General features: G+C 40.3%; 1 protein-coding gene across 2 annotated transcripts in view; it reads left to right on the forward strand.

Annotated features, from left to right (window-relative positions):
- rassf3 (Ras association domain family member 3) overlaps positions 1-22,500 on the forward strand; it is a 74,504-nt gene that overhangs the window by 41,546 nt on the left and 10,458 nt on the right. For both annotated transcript variants that reach the window (XM_056367750.1, XM_056367751.1), the window contains one exon: positions 21,150-21,257. In XM_056367750.1, the coding sequence (XP_056223725.1) occupies positions 21,150-21,257 (108 nt within the window). The remainder of the gene's footprint in view (positions 1-21,149; positions 21,258-22,500) is intronic.

Consider the following 22,500-nt stretch of genomic DNA (forward strand, 5'->3'; position numbering starts at 1 on the left):
GCTTTTAGGTTTATTCTTGTTTATGTGTGTGTGTGTGTGTGTGTGTTATGGGAATTTTTCTTAGAGTCCCAGCTCGCTTTAAAGTGAGGTCATTCCCCACTGTTGAACTTAGATTTTAACTTCCTTATCAGCCGCTGTGGGAAAAAGCGCCTTATGGGTTTTATCTCCAAGGGCAACTGATAGACGGACAGACTGCCTGACTGAGTGGGAGATCTTATCTCTCAATAACCTACTATGATATCAGCGCAGCAAACTGACACACCTCTTTCTGCTTTTCAGACTTCGGTCATACCTCACCTGTAAACTGAATCTGTTTCAGTCGGAGCGTTTATTGAGCGTTCAGTGTTTTTATTATTTATTATTCGTCTCCTGTTGCAATGATTCAAATTACTTTTGCCCTTTGACCCCTTTTAGAGAATGTCTACTTAATGACCTCTAATGACCCCTCGTCACTGGTTGTGCAGGTCTATGGGTTGTGACCTGAAGACTGACATTCTTCGACTTGAATTAAAAGTGTAAAGGGCTGCAGCTGAGTTATTTTTATTATTGTTTAATCTGATGATTATTTTTTTTAATTTATCGATTAATGGCTTAATCCACTATCTTTTTAATAGTGGCTTATTCATCATGAATAATATGAACAGTAATATAAAGAATATATCCTTATATGTGATAAATTTTGTCTCAGAAATTAGTTCAAATATATTTAGTGTTTCTTTTTTATTGATCAGGGTGGAAGAGCCGATGAAACGGCATTAAAGGTTTGGTCACATCAGCATTTAAAATGGAGACAGTCTAATCAGTTCAGTCTAAAGCTTTGGCGTATTTTCATTATAGTGTCATCTCTCTCTCTAAAATCCTGTGTTTTCTTTCCTGTCCTCATGTACATGTGAATCCAAATCCGTCCTTTCCCACATTCTCCCCCTCTAGATTTCCTTCCACCCCACTCTGTTTTCTCCTCCTCACCCCCCTCCATCCCCTTTCTCTCCTCCCGTCGTCCTGGTTCCTCTCGCATTGTATGTCACTTCCTGCCTGTTCTCTGCCCTGCTTCCTGTTCTCTCAACGCCAGCAAGGCCGCCCTCGGTTTGTTGTTGTTTAGTAACTGCGGCCGAACTGATTAACATGTTGGTGACTCGAGGCACCTGCTCTACTTGCTGGTTTGTTTTCTAATTATTTAAGGTCATATGGATTATTGCCTAAATAAGAATCACACACTCATTTGACTATATGGCGCTTACTGTACACTCCTCTTCCAGGAAGGTTAATATTTAAATCCATAAAAGTGTATTTTTTTATGATGTTCATTGGTGTTATTTGGGGTGCTAAGCTATAAAACTCTACAGGAAAACCATATGAGTGGTTCCCAACCTTTTCCAGCCAATCAGAAAGCCCCTGTATTTAGATTTTCCTGCTCACTTGGTAACTGGTTTTCAGGTATTATTAATTTGCAACTGGGAAACGTAGGACATGTTTGATACAAGAGAGTTTATCCCATCATATAAAGGAATTAACCGTCTCCCTTTTTCCTGCAACCACTTTCTTGTTTCTGAAACCTGGGGCCAGTTTCACAAAACACCTTAAAGTTAAGATTTCCCTTAAAGTCTGAGTCAAGGTTTCCTTAAAATAAAACCAGTTGCACAAAACACCCTTAAGTCTTCTCCTTAATTTTTCCCTAAAATTGTCACTTAAGTATTTAAAGTTTTCTTCTCATCTTAGTCTTCAGTGCTTCACTACGTCAATTAAACCGTTGCACAGAAGACCTAAGTAAGGTCTTTTGTTCCTGACTGAAACTGTGTCACTCTCCTGACACAGTTCCTGCCATGTTGATGTTAGAGCTGTAATTTGGCAAACGTTTGGCAGCAGCGCCCAGTTTGAGCCTGGCAGCAGCCTCCTGTCTGATACTGTATCTACAGTATAAGCCTATAAGTTCAGGTTTGAGTCTTGAGTCGAGCCGTCCTTGGCCCGCTTTGATCCTCCCCAAAGACTCTTAGGCCACATCCACTGATGCGGATTAAACCCGTGACCCACTAAGCATCACTCCTCTTTTAACGGCTGGTAAATAAAGTCTCAGATTCTTTTTCCTTTGGTCGTTAAATTAAACTTAATGTAAATACGTGTTGCGGGAGAGTCACGCAGTCCAATCTGTTGTTGAAAACAATGAAGCCAAAAGAGGATTTCACAAGAGTCTGTGATTAAAGCTTCCTCATTCGCCGTAAGTTGGTCATCCTGCAGATCAAGCCTCATATGAGTGACTGTAGCTGTGTCCCAGTTCAGAGGTCGCATCCTTTGGAGAACCAGAATGAGAGGATTTGCGCTTTGCATCACCAGCTGAGCACGTCCTCACCGTTGCATCACAGGTTGTGGTTCCTGACACCTAGCAGCTTTAACCACACATAACTTGATGTTTTAAGGACCTTAGTTTGAACTGTTGTACCGTCTTAAACTGAGCTCAAACCAAACACTTGGATTTGGAAATGTAATCCTCAGGCTCTCTGACGGTGTTGTTTGCTCTCATATTCTTTTCATCACCCCGGCGCAATGAATCTTGGGATATGTTGAGCCACGAAAGAAAAAGAAGGCAACATTTCTCAGTCACATTTGAAGGAGATCTTTGAGAGTCTAGTTGCGTTGCCGGTCTTCAAATGAGCGATGCGGCGCCTGGATTGGCACACAGTTTACGTGTCCTTTATATGAATTGCCGTCGCGCTTTGAAGTCCTTGCAGTCAACCTTTTTAACAGTGTTTACACTGGCAACACCGCCATGTTAACCATAAACACAGGACGTCACGTCCATGGGAGCCGCGATGATTGTACCTCATCCGACTTGATGAACCGGCTGGAATTGGAATGGGAAGGTTTTATTCAGCAGCAATGGTGTCAGCCTGTGGTTAATCGGTAGTAAACTTTGCCTCTACCTGCCAAGAAAAATGTTATCAGTCTGACTTTCGTTTTCATTTTTTGTGTTCCTTGCTGGTCTGAACGCTGCTGAGATCAATTCAATTTACAAGGACAATATATTTCTCAGCAACAACAGTGTTAAAGTTCGAAGTATCTTTATTGTCCCTTACAGGGAAATTGAATCGCTGCCAGGCTTTATAACTACGCACATACAAAGACGCGCACAGCGCCAACGGTTACAGACATCAACAGACAGTCACTTCATGGTGTAATGGCAGTAATAACATTTACAAGGCCCCTTTTTAATATTACCCAGCATTGCAATTACAGATCAGGTCAAAAGTAGAGGATTGATTAAGTTTTCGTCATTACTTTGCACATATGAGCTTATGTTAACAGAGTTGTGTGTGTCAGTATGTGTGTGTGTGTGTGTGTGTGTGCTGCAGTTTGGTGTTTTGAAGTCCAGTCTCTGTTGACCGTCTGCAGGTTACATAAAGCTTTTTTTACGAGACTCTCTCTCTCTCTCTCTCTCTCTCTCTCTCTCTCTCTCTCTCTCTCTCTCTCTCTCTCCACGACAATGCTTTCCTTTTCTAAAGGAAACATAAGTGGAATTGTTCTAAACTGTGCAGCCCTCGCTATCTCTTCAAACACAGCCGGAGTGCTTTTATGCCTGGAAACACACACACATATACACAGACACACACACACACACACACACACACACACACACACACACACACACCCCTCCTCTAACTCAGCAGTGGGCTTTGGTTTATAATAAGATAAATCTGCCTTTGAAAGGAACCACCTGCGTCATGGAGAATATGAGGTGTTTGTCAGGACTGTGTGTGTTAGAGAGAAAAGTGGGAGAGGGAAAGAGTTCATATATACATATATGTGTGTGTGTGTATATATATATATATATATATATATATATATATATATATATATATATATATATATATATACACACTGATGACTTTGTACTGACCTATAATGGCTTTGCAATTAAAATATCATCCAATCCGCATCATCTAGTCTCTGTCTTCCGCCTCTGATGTGATGTATATGATGTGGTTCTAATGTGGATTCGTCAATACTTGATACTGGTGCATTATGGGAAGGCTTTAACACTTGCTTATATATACATCTACAGTATAACATCTCTCTCCTCTTCACATTGTAATCTTTTCACATTTTAGACTTTATTTTATGTGGGAAAAGTTCTTTATTTAACACGAATGTACTGAGAAGTTTGGAAAAGTTACTGAAAACTGACCGAAAGAAAGTTAAATCAAACAACTCCGATAATTGCTTTAGCTTGCAAGACTATTATTGTCATTATCACTTAATCTCTTCACATGTCTCCGTTTGTTGCGACCAACAGTCGAAACCCAAAGATATTCCATTAATCGTTAACATGAAACAGATGAAAGCAGCAAAACCTCACGAGTGAAAACCTGAAACCAGCGAATGTTTGGAAAAATCTTTGCCGGAATAATAGCTGCTGATTATTTTTCCTAATAGTTGCAGCTCTGGTTTCCAGCTGATTAATTGGGACCATCTTAATAATCAAATAGTCAAAATGTCAAATATTCACTGGCTCCAGCTTCTGAAATGTGAATATTTTCTGCTTCTCGTTGTCATACATGATAGCTAACTGACTGTCTTTGAGTTTTGGGCTGCTGGTCGGACAAAACGAGACATTTTAAGATTATTTTTAAGTTTTACAGACAAAACAAATCCAATGAGAAACGTACGGGACATTTACTTGATAATGAAAATAACGTTTCCCAGTTTCAGTTGCTCAAATGTGAGGATTTACTGATATTTAAAGTCACAGTAAAGTGATTCTGTAAAGACTGTTTGTTTGAATTGCCTTTTGAACTTTTCACCGTTTTCTGAGATTTTACAGACTAAACGATACAGTCAGACAGATTAATGTTCAATGAAAATAATCATTATCTGCAGCCCTGCATTAACTCACAGTGCGTCCTATACTTGTGCGCCTGGTTACAGTTTATGAGGCCTGTCACTGGTGATGAATCACGCAACCAGCTGCTTCAAACAAACCCTCTACTGTCCGGCTGTCGTCCAGACTCTCTGAACAGGTGGTTTTTAAACCCCCCACCCCACCTACCCCCTTACTCCATCTTACCTCTGTGGAGGAACTGACCACCTGTAGCTTCATATTACGAGGTCAGAGGGCAGCAGACGGGAGATGTAATCCACCGTGAGGACATTCTTTGAGTTCATCATGCTGTTAAAGATTATTTAAAGAAATTTAGATCTCGAAGTTAGAGATTTAGGTCAAGGGTCATGAGTCCAGTTTATTTTGCTCCACATGGTGTTTTTGTTTGAATGTTTTCGCTTGAAAAATGCCAGGATTTCCTTGCATTTCCCCCACCCTCCAAATGCAGAGCACGCTGCTGCTGTCAGATATATCGCTAATGGTAAAAGCAGCAGATCAAAACATGTCTGTCGTCCTATTAAATTCTTTTTTTGTGCTGTAAATGTGGCTGTAGAAAAAGTGAGTGGGCTTCTCTTTGTGTTTACATGACCAGTAATGAAGCGTGTGTGTGTGTGTGTGTGTGTGTGTGTGTGTGTGTGTCGGCTGATCTCCGCTGTTGCCACCGTGCTTCGTGAGCTATTCCGTCACATACCAGTCTCTCCCGTTAGAAGCTCATCTGGGAGCAGTTTAGACCGGCTGTGATCTCCCGGCTCGCCATTATCACCAAACCACAGAGCACTTTGAGGTGGTTGGTGCTTTTCTTTTGATGTGCAAAGGAGAAAGTGAGAGTCCTAATGATGGTAAATGACGAGGCAGGTTTGCAGAAAGTGTGACGACCGGCGGCTGGATGTTTTGTTTGGGGGGGGGGGGGGGGGGGTCTGTTCTCAGGTGGTGTTGTGGTCGGGTGGAGGTTGAAGTTCAGGACAGAGGAAGCTGTTTCTGAAAAGGACAAGCTGGGAATGTGATGTGTGAGCGATGTCCCCCCTTTGTTTTAACATAGAATTAGTTAGAAAAATGAAATTACACATTGGCTAATATTAGTTTATTATGGATTTAAATCATTTTATGTTGCATAAAAGTCATTTTTCAAGCAGAAATTTACTGGTTCAGCATCTTTATCTTCTTTGTTTTCTATGTGGTGAATTAAATATTTGAGCATTGTTAGACAAAACAAGTTTATATATTTAATATTTGATAATTAAGAAATAGAAAAAAATCATTGGAAAACTGTTCCCTAAAGAGAATAATTGTTAGTTGTATCCCTCATTTGGTCATCATCATTTTTGGAAACACGACGTAAAAGAGAGATACCACTCTCAGGTCTGTGCAGCAAATATGTAGCTGGAGCCGGCGGCTAGTTAGCTTAGCTTAGCATTGAAACTGGAAATGGGTTTTTGGATAAAACAAACAAAATGTAGCACGTAAAGAGCTTTTAAGGTGCTGGAAGGTAGATTTTTATTACCTTTTTGGACAGAGCCAGGCTAGCTGTTTCCCAAAGCTTCCAGTCTTTATGCTAAGCTAAGCTAACCGGCTCTTGGCAAGAAAGCAAAAGCGTATTTCACAAAAAGTTTCAAATATTGGATTAGCATTAACGCCTCATTCTTGTACAGATATTTCTAAATCAAATTTCATATATAAACTTTTTAAAGTTACAACTTTTATTGTGATACAAACGTAAAGAAACTACTTTAATTAATCAGCAATATTGTCATTTAAAGGCTTTTATGCTGAATAAATCCAGCTGAACTACTATTAAGTCAATGTAATGTGTAGTAAAGTGACATGAAACCGTGTTATTGGTTTTGCAGTTCAGTCAGGTGCGTTCCTCACACCTCACTCATCCCACCACGACATGCTTAATGTTGGGTTTACACATAATGACGGCGTACAGACTCCCCGGACCTGCGTGCCAAGTTACCCATAACCCCCGTGCTGTCATTAGCTCTGTCATGTGACACTTAAAATGAAGCAACAATCCAGCTCTGAACTTACTCTGCTCATTACACACACACACACATAAACACACACCATTTAAAAACCTTCAAGGTCTGTGGGTTTTGAATGCTCTCGCTGATGGTTGCGTTGATGTGTGTGGTTGGTTTTGAACATTAGGATTTGGCTCACGGTGGTTGAACATCACTCAGTCTGTGTTTTGGCTAGCCTGATGTGTTTGTGTGTGTGTGTGTGTGTGTGTGTGTGTGTGTGTGTGTGTGTGTGTGTGTGTGTGTGTGTGTGTGTGTGTGTTGTTCCTCCTCTTTATAAAGGGATTTTCCACTGTAGCCGAGGTGCTCTGACTATAGAGTGACATTACAGTCATCATTACACACAGTCAGAGCGGCGCATCTCACAGGTATTGTTTCCCTCGTTTCCTTTATCAGATCCCCGAACAGACACACCTGCCTTTGACATCCTCATTGTGTCCATTGTATCGCAGCAGTGACCAGTGATACCACGTTATGTAACATAAGACTCATTTCTACTCGTTCACATGAGCTCTATGAATAATATGAATACCTCTGAGCTATTTCAAGATGTAAGATGTGATGGAACTGAAACGGTTATCATTAAGAAAGAATAAAGATTAGTGGGAATTATATGTGAAACAGCTACTTACACTCAGATACAGTCAAGAAAAGTGTATATAAATCTCACTACGCACCAGAAATATTGTTATTCTTGTGCTTGTACGATTAGTGGAGCTAAAGTCCAGTTGTTTTCTTTGGGAGATTTTTCTGCGGCGGCGGCGGAGAAAAGGTCACGCTGCTTCTTAAATTAAACTGGTTTATCTTTTGTACCATTTGAGGCAATGTCAGATTCAGCCGAGTGTGTTTACATGGATGTAGGAGTTTACTGGTAATGGTTGGGCTCTTGAAGTATTTTTGATTTTTTGTGTTTGCACATCATTACAAACATCATATCCCAGTTCCAGAAGCAGGGATAAACATCCAGCCTGTGCAGTCGCAGCTTTAGTGAAACTAACAGAAACACAAACAATGGCGGCATTTAAAGCGTCTCACTTTTGGAGCATTAAGGAACCAGAACTTTATCTTTCAATAATGAAAGAATTAAATATACTCTGTAATTTAGATGGGAGACGGCATCACAGATGATTTATTGCTGGACTCTTGTATGTAATTATAATGTAGATGAACATGCGTTTGCTCCCCTCAATTCAACGATCTGTCTGTGCAACAGTTGTCGAGCTGCTTCACCCTCGGTCACACTGTTGGACCGGCAGACGTTTCCATTTCTGGAGCCGCAACCACTACTCCGGCTAAAAATACTGCAGAAACACAATACCGTAGAAACAGAACCACCGTTGTGGTTGTGTGAAGGAAGTGTGTCACATATCTGACCGTGGGAGTGTATTAACGTAGTGACGTGTGATGATCAAGTTCACAGAGACTCAGAAACCTACAGCTTATTCAGAAAGCATCATTCATTAATGTGAGTTAACTGTGTTGGAACCGAACTTCTAATGGGTCGGTCTCTGGCTCGTGAACCGTCCCTCCACCGAGTTCACTGCAAATCGGCTCAGTTATTTCTGGGTAATCCTGCTGAGAAACAAACAGACACGGATGAAAACACGGCTTTCCTCGGTTTTGGCGGAGGTGATACAGTTGTCGGATATGACTGATGGTGACTGGGCGCGCTGCTCTCTTGCTTCATACCTGACTCACTGAGGCTCCTGCAGGGCGGGGAGTCATCTGCACTGAACCTTGCTTTCATTATCGGTCATCGCAGCTTGTTTCTGTTTGTTTTGTGTGTCTTTGAATTACCCTTAAGTCTACTACCACTTTATTTGGTCTATGACTGTGTTTAAATTATGTGCTTATACAACTGTGAGACAAATCTGAATGTGTTTGACGACTGTTTTTACAGGACGTTTCCTTTTAAGGCCGTTCTTATCTTGCGCCGTAACACCCTGGAACTATTGATTAATTCATTAGTCATACGACGGATGTTTTTTTCCAACCTGACGAATATTATTCTGATAAGCACTCTGACTAAACCAAGTTCAAGGATTTATGTATTTTTTTTTATTCTTTACGGTGCAACGATGGGATGTGCGGATTAATGTCCTGCGATAATAATTTACCGCTCAAACAGTTCCTTGATTATGAATTATCAGCAAATAATCAACAATGAAGCTAGTTGACCGACACTTTATCAACCAGACAATCAATCGATTACTTGAGAAAATAAATGATCAGCAGTTGCAGCCCTAGTCGACAATAATTTCGATAAAAAAGCAAAAGCAAAAATATGCAAATACTCCTCGGTTCCACATCTCATATATGAGGATTTATTGTTTTTCTCTCTTTTATTTTGTTGTAAATTAAATATTATTGGTTTTCGGACAGTTGCTCAGAGAAAACGAGCATTTTAAAGACATTTTTCACAATTTTCTGACATTTAATAGACATCTAATCTAATATCTTTTTTGTAATTTGAGAATGAAAACAGTCATGTACTGTCTGAATTGAACTCTCCAGGGGAAGTCTGGTTTATTGTTGGCTCACCATCCTCGAACACACACTCCTCTTTTCCTTTCTTTGCCTCTGCTGTCATCCTGCAAGGTCAGAACCATGAAGTTTCATAATCCCAACCCACACATGCTTACTCACTTCACACACTCCCACGGAAAAACACACACACACACACACACACACACACACACACACACACACACACACACAAACACACCCCTTTGGATCTGTTGCTCAATTCCTCTTGTGTTAACAAATGTAAAGCCTGTGGGTTTTTTTTTTTTTACTGTTTGTATTTAGCAATCTTGACTTTAGGAACTGTGTGTGTGTGTGTGTGTGTGTGTGTGTGTGTGTGTGTGTGTGTGTGTGTGTGTGTGTGTGTGTGTGTGTGTGTGTGTGTGTGTGTGTGTGTGTGAGCCCTGGCCAAACAGTATATTTCCCCCCCAGTACGAAGTTGTTTAATGAAAGCCATTATTCATTGTAATGAGAACATTTCCCAGCGGGCAGTTAGCAGTTTAGACAGCAGCTCCAGTGTGAGCTGACAATCAAAATAGTTGGACAGCAACTGCGTCGTGTTTTTAATGTTATATTTATCTCCAAAGCAACCGAGTTAACCACATGATGAGAGGCAGAGTTTGAGGAAAAAAATAAAAGCCAGGGACACTCAGGTTTTATTAAAGGTGATGTGATATTATTATTATTTCCAAATATAGAAAAGGTTTTAAATCATTATGAGAAGTAATTTTCTTGATATTTCCTCCTCCTCCTCTTCTCGTCTGCTTCCTTCTACTTCACATTTATCTTCTTCTTCCTCTCTTTCACATCCTTATTCTTCACTTCCTGTCAGTCTTTCCATTCTTCGTTGTATTATTGTTCCTCCTGCCTCACCCCTTTGCTTCTTCATCCTTCATCCTCCTCCTCGGTCTTGGTAAAAAAAGGTCTTGAGGGAGCTCATTTCTCTGGGTGGTCCCTCCAAACAAACTTATTGTGGTCTCCTCTCAAGACTCCTGCAAAGAGTCGAAGCGTAACTGCATGTCCTTTCACTCCGCTGTCCGTGTCTCCGTGTTGTATTTACTGAACCACACTGGAAACTCACAGTGGGTCCAGTTTGGTTCACATCGTGGTGTTGTCTCCATGTGGTCCAGCTGGTTTAGTCTGCAGGTTTGACTTCTCTGTTTGCAAAAGACAATAGCGTCATTTTCCTCTTCTCTTCTCTATTCTGAGGAAAAAAGCTGAGCGCTTAGGAATCAGACTCAAGAACCAAGACACAATGTGTTAGACACAGATGCTTTTAAGATAAACATTTTTAGCCAGGATACTTCAAATTAGAGGATCTCGTGGGGTCAGGTCCGAAAAATGTATTTATTTATTGTTTCCAGTCTTATCGGGCCTGGATGGATTGCACTTAATTACCTTTGGGTCTATCTGGACTGTCCGGTCCAGGTCAGATTGGGTCTGTTTAAAAATTATTTCATTTGTTTGGATTGCAACAAAAAACTTTGAGATAAACGTGAAGGTAAACAAACAGCCTTTCGTGTTTTTACGTTACCTGAGGGCCACCGTAGATTCTCCGCTACACGCCTGGAGAGGTCGGGGTGAGGGGAGCGGTATTCAGGTGGTTGCAATCTGCAACGTCACCACTAGATGTCACTAAATCCTCCGCACTGCTCCTTTTTTTTAAAACAACACAAAAATTAATTTCTCTTTTCATATTTGCCCCTGTCAAAAATATTTTAATAATCATTTAATTTCAATAGTTTTTCAGGTAAAACTTCTGAACATTCACCGGTTCCAGAGACAAAACAAACAATTTGAAGACGTCATCAGATACTTACTTATTCAAGAAGATAATCAGCCAGTTAATTAATATTAAAAGTTGCAACCCAAGTTAAATTATATATTGTTCACGTGCTAACTGTTATACTGGTTATTTATTGGGAACCTGAAGCCTGAAATGATTCTTATGAGCAAGAGATGCATTGCATGAATGTAACGGTTATAATTAGCATTTTTCTTGGATTAAATTTATTATGTTCCATATTGAAAACACTTGCACAGTTTTCTGTCTCCGCTGTGAAGCTCTGGAAGCCGCCCAGTTGTTAATGAATGCTGATTGGTGGTTAAGCAAAATGGACAACGACGGTTATTAAATGGCACCCGCAGTATTTAGCGCTGCATAGCAGAGATGGGGAGATCTATAAAAGGCATTAGCTCCGTCTGTATCGCTCTATACGAGTGTCCATTAGCAGAGGAATGTCCACTTAAGCAGAAGAGTTTGAGTGACTGTTTCTGTCCATTAACCGAGGAAAGTCCGTCATGGAGGAAAGGTGTGAGCACTTCCACTTGTGCAGCAACATTAATGCAGCGTTGCTGGTGCATACATGTACCCATTAGTGCAGGAATGCTGGGAGGAAAGGTGTGGCCGATCTCTGCTTCCCCCTGCGGACTCAACAGGAAGTAACATAGAAAGGGAGGGGTGGAGGGCGAGGAGGGTAGAAGAATGGATATGAGATAGTTTGGAAAAAAACATCTTGAAGGAGGAAGAACAAGAGAAAGATGATCGAGTTTCAGGATTTTGTAGATTAGGCTCTATAGGAACAGGACTTTCAAATGCAGGTTGAATAAAATTTGGTAAAATTTTCAGATCCATATGTTCCAGTAATTTTTGAGGAGCGTTCATTAATCGTATTAATGCTGAACTAAAGTAACGTAGATGTTTTAAGTCTGTGTTTAACAAGTCAGGTGATCATGCAAAAATGCACAGTTCAACTTATATTGAAACAATTCATCAATTAGTCAGATTTTGCTGCTTTTCTTTGTTTTATGTGATAGAAAACTGAATATTTTAGGTTTTTTAATTGATGAAGATACAAAATAAGACATTTGATTTCTCTATTTTAATACATCTTGTAGACCAAACAATCGATTTGAGAGAATAATTGATAATGAAAGTAATCGTTAGATGAACAGCTACTTTGCTTTAACTCACCACGGCTGACTAAATTAACTAAAGTCTCTACTTTTTTTGGGAAAATAAACACATAAAGGTTTAGAAAACGGTGTAATGTCAGACTGGCGGTATAAACTCCCTTCTTTATGTTTTGCTAAATGAAATGACCTTCACTTTGGTCACCGGTCACATGTGGAAGTAAACACAGAAACAGAAAAATAGCACTTTTGGTAGCTTCAGAATGTCTTTGTTGTGCTTTTAAAGATATAGGTTAGATTCAGTTAAAACAGCTAAATGACTGTGTTTAGTCTGCGTGTAGCGCCTCTAAACACACAAACGCACAGTCCCGTGCTTCAGGGTCTGTTTAGCCCAAGCTAAGCATGTTTTGTCTTCACACATACACACACTCTCGCACGGTGATGTCATGTGTTTACAGACGATTGATGCAGACGAGCGTGACGGCAGCTAAACAAAGACAGGAATGCTGCAGGTGTGTGCTGGGGAAGAAGATGCCATTATCTCAAACATATAGACAAAACCTAAACCAATGTAGGTTATTTATAAAACAGCAGCTTGAGAACAGGGAGATATTGACATGGAGATGAAGATAAAACTTGTGAGACTCTCTCTCTGTGTGCGTCTCTCTCTCTCTCTCTCTCTCGTCTTCTCAGGCCTGCAGCTGTTTTTCCTTCACTCGTCCTTTTCTGTCTCGTCACTTTTTTTAATTCCCTCTTTCTCTTCTGCTTTTTCCAGCTCCGGTGCCAAAGCAGAGTCTGTTCTGCTTTTTTTAATGCTCTTCCGTTTCATGCAACAAGTGCAGTGAGGAGACAGGAAATTTGATTATTCTTTAAACATTTAATCCAATTTTAAATATCAGTCATTTTTACTTGGAAAGTATTTTAATTGTCCTATTCTAGAGTTGGCCGATCGGAGAAATACATGTGCCGTCATAACAGGATTAACTCGTGATAAACACATCTTTTTAGTCGATTTTAAATCAGCAAAATAAAGGCCTTTAATGTTTCTTCCTCATTATTTAAAGCCTCAATCTTCACCTCTAAATTTCATAGCATGTGGCCGGCAAAGACATCACACATGTGGGTATCTGTTACAGTTAAAGACTCGATAATCCAGTGGTTTACTGCAGTTCACAGCTGTCTGGAGAGTCTTACACATCCCATCTGGACTGTCCACTAACATGTAGTGCACTTAACTACAACAGTTTTTCAAGGTTGAAATTTTCTGATGGCCAAAACTACAAGTGCAACTTTCTATTCATCTTTCAATTGGTTATAATAACATTTTATTCAGCAGCTTCATCTCAACTTTTACAGTCGTTGAGGGCAAGTCACAATTTGAATATCATCTGCACACGTTTCTGCAGTGACATTTCATGAAATGTAATATTAAGATACAAGGAAAAATTAGCACGGCTGCTACATCAGCAGAAAAAGACGCACATTTAACGAGTGAGGTGATTATTTAAGCTTAATTGATAAAGAGACGACATCAGGACTTGGCCTCCGCTAACCAGTTGCCTGTGTTGTTAGTTTTCTTGTGTTGTTAGACTGATTCTGAGGTAAAGCCGTTGATGATGTGATCAAACTGTATGCAGACGATGTTGCTCTCTGACATGAAGCATCTCCTCCTTCTAAAAGTTGCTCAGAGACAACAAAGGTAGTTTTCATCCTTTCGGCAGAATGACAGTCAATATTTATCATTTTAGAATTAGTAAATAGTAAATGTTACATGGAGCCTTTTCTATAAAGACCAGCAGTGTAAGATGGTGGCGTCATTATCAGTATCAGTCTAGTTTAAACACACGAGTTGATTCTCTGTCTCTTTTGTAAATCGGCGTCTTTGAAGAACTTTTTGAACCGCTGCCATGAACGAGCTGCACATGAAAGAGCTGCGTGATCAAATGTGCTTTTACATGCAATGAGAGGTGATGTAATGTCAGGAGCAGCTCGCAGTGGATGGGTGTATACTGCTTTTACAAGAGGCTTTCACATTCTTATTTGAGTTATTGTGATAAATATTTGTCGAGGCTCTATTGAAACCTAGTTGCTGCTCTTCTGTCCGTCCTCCTCCTCATTTCTGTCCAGTGTTGATCTTCCAGCTTCGGTGGGAGGATTTGCTGTGCTCTTAAATAGGAACATGACCTCATTGTGTTGCAGCTCCGCTGTGCTCTGCTTCTCCTGTTTGTTTGGATTTGATCGCTCTCCCAGTTCCTCTTAACTCTCTCTCTCTCCTGGACGTCAAACGGTCCGGATCGGACAAACCCATACACACTCTCATGAGAGCGACAACGGGCCAGTAAAGTCACAGCGGGTTTGTTTCACCCGTCTCTGAAATAACAGGACTTCCTTTTTTGTGACCACAGCTAGTTAAAATTTTTTTTTTGTTTGTTTTTTTATTGTAAAACCTTTTCTGAGGAAATCATAAAAATTAAACAACATAAAACTGGCAGCAACTCCTGCCTCAAAGACTCATTAACATGGGTTTCAGTGGAGAGTTTTAATGTCCCGTGACAGGCAAACAGTTGCTTCAGAAGCTTCTCCACCCTGATGAGAATAAAACACTCGGGGGGCTTGTGATTTTTAAAATCTCCAGAGTAAAAAAGATAAAGAAAACACTGGCACTCAGCTGCAAATGCAAAAATATTGATATTAGCTTGTATGTATAGATGAAGGTGACACACGTACTGTTTGTTGAAACTCCTTTAGCAGCTCAGGGAGGGTCAAAGTTGCTTCAGTATAATCAAAAATTAATTGTGTTTGGTATTTAAGTTATATAAGTTATAGTAAAGGAGACGAGTTGTGCTTGTGATTACCACAGGAGGAAGACGATATGGAGGAATCAGTGGTGTGAACGACTCATGGTGGGTCCTTTCTGCTGTGTCCCTCTGTAATTTGATGATTAATTGTGGCGTCAACAGTCGGTTGTTTATTTGGTGCAAAGAAGGTGAAAAGCAAACCAGAAACTTTGTCTCCCCAAGGCTTCGCATGACGAGAACAATATGAGTTTGTGCAACAGTCGACTGATCCCGGGCAACGAGCCTTTCACAAGCCTTTAACAACAGCTGTTTGATCATAATGTGGATAATCAGGCAACAGAAAATGAATTCGTAACCATCTTATTAATGGATTTAAGTGGTTTGAGTCATTTTCAAGCAAGAAATACCAAATATTTACTGCTTCTAAAATATGAGGATTTGCTCCTTTATTTTATTGTTGTATATGATCGTAAACTGAAAATCTGGTGCTGGTTAATTGTATTTACCGTGTTTTTAGTATTTTATAAAACAAAATGTTTCCATCCATCCATTTCCTTCCACCTATCCTTGGGTGGGTCGCGGTGGCAGCAGGTTAAGTAGGGTATTCCAGACGTCCCTCCTCCGCAGCATCGGTTCCAGCTCCTCCTGGGTCTTGTTAATCAATATTGATTTATCTGTAATGAACAATAACCATTAGCGGCAGCTTTAATTGCAGCTTGGACGAACCTGGTCATCTTTCCTCTCAGATCCCTCCAATTGAGCAAAATTGACGAAATTTAACAGCGACATTTGGTATCGGAAAATGAACTATTGATAGGTGCTTAAAAGGTGCAGGCATTGCCATTTAATTCTACAGTAATCTATGAAGTGATTGATCATTTCGGATGAAAAAGAATCTGTGGGAAATTCAAGCTTTGAGACGACTGAAGTCGAATTCTGGTCGCAAACCCCGACAATATGAGAACACACCACTTTCAACTTTGGCTTAAACTGCTTCCTGTTTTAAACCGTTTTAATGTGATGATGGATCCAAATCTCCTAAATATGATGAAAAAACAGCCAAGCCTTTAAAAAATATTGAGATATTTGGGTCACTCTTTCCTTGTTACTGTTCTGAAGCTTAAATTCCAGCTGTGAAACAACACGTGGAACTCGCATTAGAAGGTGGAAGGAACGGCAGCGTCCATGTAAAATACCATAAATAAACAGATTTATGAGTAAAGACTGACAACTGATCCCAGGAGCTACTAGTGAGGGAGTTGTGTAAGGGCAGCTAATGTCGGCTACCGGTCACTTAATCTACTGGGTCACCAGGTGACGTAATGGTCATGCACACGCTAACACAAGCGCACACACTCCGCAGTCACGAGAGGAAAGATTCCCCGCTGAGGGAATATCATCCATCAGGTTTCACTGCTTCTTTCTTTCTCTTCTGTTTTTATCTTTTCTCCGCCTCTGTGGTTGGTGACAGATGACAGAATAATCTCCTTTACCTGTCACTTCCTGCTAATATCCTCTGACTCATCTCACCTGTCAGGTGCTTAAAGTTGAGATTGATGGAGTAAAAGAAAAGAAAAAGAAAAAGAAAGAAACCCTCAGGTCAAATTTAGCGTGAGGAAAGAATCTGTCGACGGGAGATTCCTGCCGTCGTGACTTTGTGTGATCTGGTTTGTTGTCCTTGTTGCGTCGTCCTTTAATCCCGATGAGTCAGTGTCTGTCTCCGTCAGACTGACGGACAGATTCAGACAGACAGATTCAGACAGACAGGTCACCATCACAGTGATGTCACTCTGGTAAAACCAGTTACAGTAACAGGGTTTAAATCAGTGTGTCAGAAGCTGCAGTTTCCTTAATCTAATGCATGTTTGTCTCTTTTAACTTTATTGTCAACGATTTTAACATTTTATTTTATTAGAATCCAACTAAAGTTACTTTATTTAAATCATGTGGATTGACAGACTCTAATAATCATTTTTAAGATTAATTGATAAAGAAAAAGAAAAAATTCCCTGTTTAAATCCAATTTACACCCACTGTGTTATTGATAAGCATCAAGGGCTGATTAAACTGTTCATTATCCATCATAAGTTTCCAAAGCTCAAGGTGACATCTTTAAACTCATTTATGAGCTTGTCTTGTCCAACCAACAGTCAGAATAATAATAATAATAATAATAATAATAATAATAATAATAATAATAATAATAATAATAATAATAATAATAGAATAAATAATAAATAATCCTCACATTTAAGACGCTGGAACCAGAGAATATATATTTATAACTTTCAGCACTGATTTTATAACACTATACACTAAAACAGTTCATACTTTTATATATCTACATATCCATTCATTGATGCTGACTTATCACTTTAGTCTAGTTTATATTAATACCAGTAAATCAGAAGTATTTTCTTGATTAACTGATTAATCATTTGGTCTAAGAAATAATCAGAAGCGAGGGAAAAATGGCCGCTGCAATTTTTTGTTTTGTCCAAAACCTGAAAATATTAAATATGTGATGGAGTAAGTTGAAGAAAAGCAGCAAATCCTCTTGTTTAAGAAGCTGAAACATCAAATTTTTTGACAGTTTTTTATTATCCAAACAGTTGCCCATTAATTTTCTTTTTGATCCACTAATTGATTAATCAGCTAATCATTTCGTCTCTAAATTCAACAATAAACAGCTGTCGTAAAATAAAAGGTATCGCCTCACATCTGTAGTTCTATCTTTAAAATTAAATGTGACCACCCAGTTCTCCCACAGAGATCAGCACATTTCAATTTAATCTCATACAAACACGTGATAGAAGAGATGAAGGGTGGAGGGAACGTCATAATTCACTTCAGCTTCTGCCCAGACTGGCATTTCTGTTCTTTCTCAGAGCTGTAAACCATCAGTGGACACATCACATTGTTAAACTCTCAGAGCTGCAGTGTGTGTGTGTGTGTGTGTGTGTGTGTGTGTGTGCGCGTGCGTGCGTGTGTCTGCAGTGTTTGCACATGCTGTATTGGCACCTTGTCTTTCCCTTGAGCAGTGTGTGTTTTCCATATAAGGGTGCATGTGCTTTCAAAGCCTCCCTGGATTCTGCACTGTGTGTGTCTGTGTGTGTGTGTGTGTGTGTGTGTGTGTGTGTGTGTGTGTGTTGTGTGTGTGTGTGTGTGTGTGGTTTTTAATAGATGCAGAGGAGAGCTGCACTATGCCCATGTAAGCACAGACTACACTGGGGAATTAAACTCAGTCTAAAGACTCTGCATTGGCACTCACGTACAGACGGAGGACGGAGGAGTCTTTGCATCTTGTTTCATTCAATCTGAATGAGTTTCCTTTTAAAAAGCTCTAATTGTCTGGATCAGGGCGGCTACTAATAAATATATTAATTATTGCATTGATTGATTTTTGTAGTTGCGACTCTAATAATTGATTCAACAATAATATGGATGAAGATAAAATCACGGTGCATCCTCAGCTCCGGGTGGTGATTATAACAAATACAGTGACACTTTGAACGACGGTGATTGAACTTCAGTTATTTTCATAATCAATTAACCTGGCAGTTATTAATTGTTTTGTCTATAAACTGCCCAGAAAGATATTCAGTTCACTGTGTGATGGAGAGAAGATGAAACCAGAGACTGTTCGCCAGTTCTGTTTCAAGCAATTTTAATTTACATTATTTACATTTTTGCGTTTTTGTGACATTTCTGCACGTCCTTTTAATCCTGGGCAGCACTGTCGCCTCACAGGAAGAAGGTTCTGGAGTTTGAACCCGGGGCCTTTCTGTGTGGAGCTTGCACGTTCTCCCTGTGTCTGCCTGGGTTCGTTGTAGTGGAGCTGGAAGACGTCTGGTTGGAAACACGTTAATCGGCTGAGAGCTCGGTGGACGAGGCTTTTACAGCAGATTATGTAACACGTTTGGCTTCGTCGTGTGACCTAGATTGTAACTCTACATGTGTTTTTATACTGTGCAGCTGTGTTTTTATTTAAAGGAGGGACGACTTGTCTTGGATTAATTCATCGGCGGAGTTGGACCGTGGTCATTAAAAACTCGCGTGCGTCGTGAACGACCCCCGTCAGCTGACCTGCCGTGACCTGCCGACTGCGCCCTCACTGTACACTGTAAAGTCACACATGGTCACACATCACAAGCCGTTTGAATCCGTCACACACACTCGTCACGTGCACGTGGCCTCCAGTCAGTCAGACTAAAGACTTTTCAAGAAACATGTTTTTTATTCCTCCGCACGGCGACAGTCGGAGCCGCCATATTGTTTCCTGGTTGTCCGTCTATCCGTCCCGTTCTCTAGGACACGATATCTCAGTAACACCTTGATGGAACTTCTTCAAATTTGGCACAAACATTCACTAGGACTCGAGGATGAAGTGATTACATTTTTGGCATCAGAGGTCAAAGGTCAAGACCACAAATTGTGGTTTTGTCCTTATGAACGTAATATCTCAGTTACAGCTTGAGGGAACTTCTTCAAATTTGGTAGAAACTTTCGCCTGGGCTCAAGGACAAAGTGATTATATTTTGGTGGCTAAAGGTCAAAGTGCAAAGGTCAAGGTCACTAGTCTGATGATGATATGATATGATTCTGGATAAACAGGGATGTAATCTGAAACTAGTCCGGGTGGCGGAGGGATACAACCACGAGCTGATAATTGTAGTTTTGGATTATTCAGTGTGTGACTTGCTGTGTCCTGCAGGAGGTTTCCATGTTTAGTCTAAAATTAGAAGTCAGTCGCTCAGCATGGGACCCAGACTGATTAGAAATGTGTTTTTGTCATGTGTTGACCCTCCAGCAGCTTTGAGCCTGAGATCATTTCTTCGGTGGTAGAAGGAAGGACTCGGCCCGACGTGGCCGTACGTTCAGTTTTTTGACGGGAGGTTTATATTCAAATGAGGGAAGATTTAGAGGAAAAACATGGCCGTCATGTTTTATTTCTCACGGCACGTACACCACAAATGTGATCTCTGCGAGCTGACTCCTCCCTCGTTATCACAGCACAAGTGGGTTGGGTCACAAAAATAAAACACCATAATGCTCTGTTGTGCCCCAAAGCGGTGAGTAATGACATAAATTAGATATACACAACAAACAAAAAGCAAAAGGAGCTCTGTTCCTCCGCTCACTGCCTGACTTCACAGCGTATGGTTTCCCTCTCGGAGGTAAAGAAAAACTTCTGTGGATCTTAGTCTGAAGGATTTCTTATTTATCTGCGATATATTGCTTGTTCACAGCTTTTTACCTTCTGAAAAACAATGTACGTAGTCTGAAAATAACCTTTATTTAACTAACTCTTACTTAGTGTGATTTATGTCAAATGTTTGCTCGGTCGTCTTTAAAAAACTTCACAGGAACTGATTTATATTTATCTTTAAAGTTCAGTCTTTCGTTAGTTTATCAGGATTTCTGCAGGACTTTAATTTGCAAAAGAAGTTAAGCAGTAATTATGATTAATCTTTATCAACAATATAAGCTTTTTTTTATTATTATATAGTATTTTTACTTTTTTGTGCTTTTATGCAAATGAAAATTGTTTTAATTACATATAAAAGCCCAACGTGGGACTAGAATTAAAAACTGGCTGTGATAGCTATGACCTCTGAAACGTGAGGATGGTCGTATGTTGTGGCTTCACCCTGATGTGCAGAGACTCAGGAACGTAGGAAACGGACACATCTGCATTTCTGGCAGGAAAACAGACAAAACAGCGACAGTTAAAACACATATGGAGTCATTAATGATAGACACATGCAAACATATGCTGAATATTAACGTATGAAAGCTGCAGTAATGGAGCTAAAGAACACATGATTTGATTTAGGTAAAAAAAAAAGGATCTTCACTTATTGTCTGTTAAAATTAGACCCGACACCCTCGACGTGTCCCGCTGCCATTGTCCAAACAGAGGTGGTATTGTTTTAAACGATCTCGGTTCGACGACTTGTGACTTACCGTGTCACGTTTCTCCCTCCCCCCTTTCTCCTCTCACCCTCTGTTTTCTCCCGTCAGGATGTGGAGAAGGAGAGAGAGCTGCGGACGGAGTTCAGCAGGGAGGAAATCAGGCAGAAGGTCGAGCAGTACAACACAGTGACCAAAGACCACCTGAAAATGACACTGGTGAGTGGAGAGCACACACACACACACACACACACACACACACACACACACACACACACACACACACACACACACACACTGGCTGAGTCAGTGAGTTGTGTGTGTTTTAGCTTGGAGCTTGTTTCTCCCTTTTTAAAACAGATGACAAACACATTTTAAGGACTGTGGAGACGCTGCAGCCGCCTCTGACAGTAAACCACTGTGTTACATTCACACGGTGCTGTTTGATTCGATCCACCATCGTATGCATCTCACTCAACATCATGAGTCACGTGACAAAGTCGCCTTCAAAAAGAATTAAAACTGATTTTAGGAATATATATGTGTTTATATATATATTACCTGATAATATGACGGATAGAGATTTGATTTATCATATTGTTTTTAAGGTTGTCCGTCCCATTCTCTTGGATACGATATCTCGGTGACACCTTGACAGAACTTCTCCAAATTTGGGAAAAACATTCACCTGGACTCAAGGGTGAACTGACTAGATTTTGGTGACTATAGGTCAAAGGTCAAGCTCACTGTGACCTCACAAAACATATATTCGGCCTTGTGAACGCGATATCTCCGTAACACCTTGAAAGAACTTCTTCAAATCTTGCACAAACGTTCACTTGAATGAAAGTATGAACTGATTCCATTTAGGTCGTCAAAGGTCAAAGGTCAAAGGTCTGTGTGACCTCAGAAAAGACCTTTTAGCCCTTACTACTAACAGTTATGACAAAATTTCACACAAATGGTTCATATGGTCATATAAAATGACTCATAAGCAGGGATGTAATCTGAAATACACTTGTTTAATAAGTTAAAACACACACACACACACACACACACACACACACTACAAGAAAACACATGTGAACATAAGTATGCCGATGAACAAACCTGCCAAGTCACACCGTCTTTAAGTTTCAACATCTGAGGTGTGCTGAGGTTTCAACATCCATCCTGCTCCCAGCATTCCTCAGCAGTCACATCAGAGTGATGTGATGTTATTCCTGCTATTGTTCCACCCCCCCACCCCCCCACCCACACCCACACCCACACACACACACACACACACACTGTTGTCCTTGGCAGCGTGGACGGTGTGTGAAGCTCTATCGCACCATGAGGCCGATATGACTCAGTAGAGACGAAGCAGAGGTTTGCTGCTGTCACATGTGCACGTTTAGAGAAGATAAAGTTAGATCATAATGGATGAATGGACTTTATTTCACTTTTTGTTTATGTTTTT

Source organism: Seriola aureovittata, chromosome 22 (genome assembly GCF_021018895.1).
Source record: "Seriola aureovittata isolate HTS-2021-v1 ecotype China chromosome 22, ASM2101889v1, whole genome shotgun sequence".
Classification (NCBI taxonomy): Eukaryota; Metazoa; Chordata; class Actinopteri; order Carangiformes; family Carangidae; genus Seriola; species Seriola aureovittata.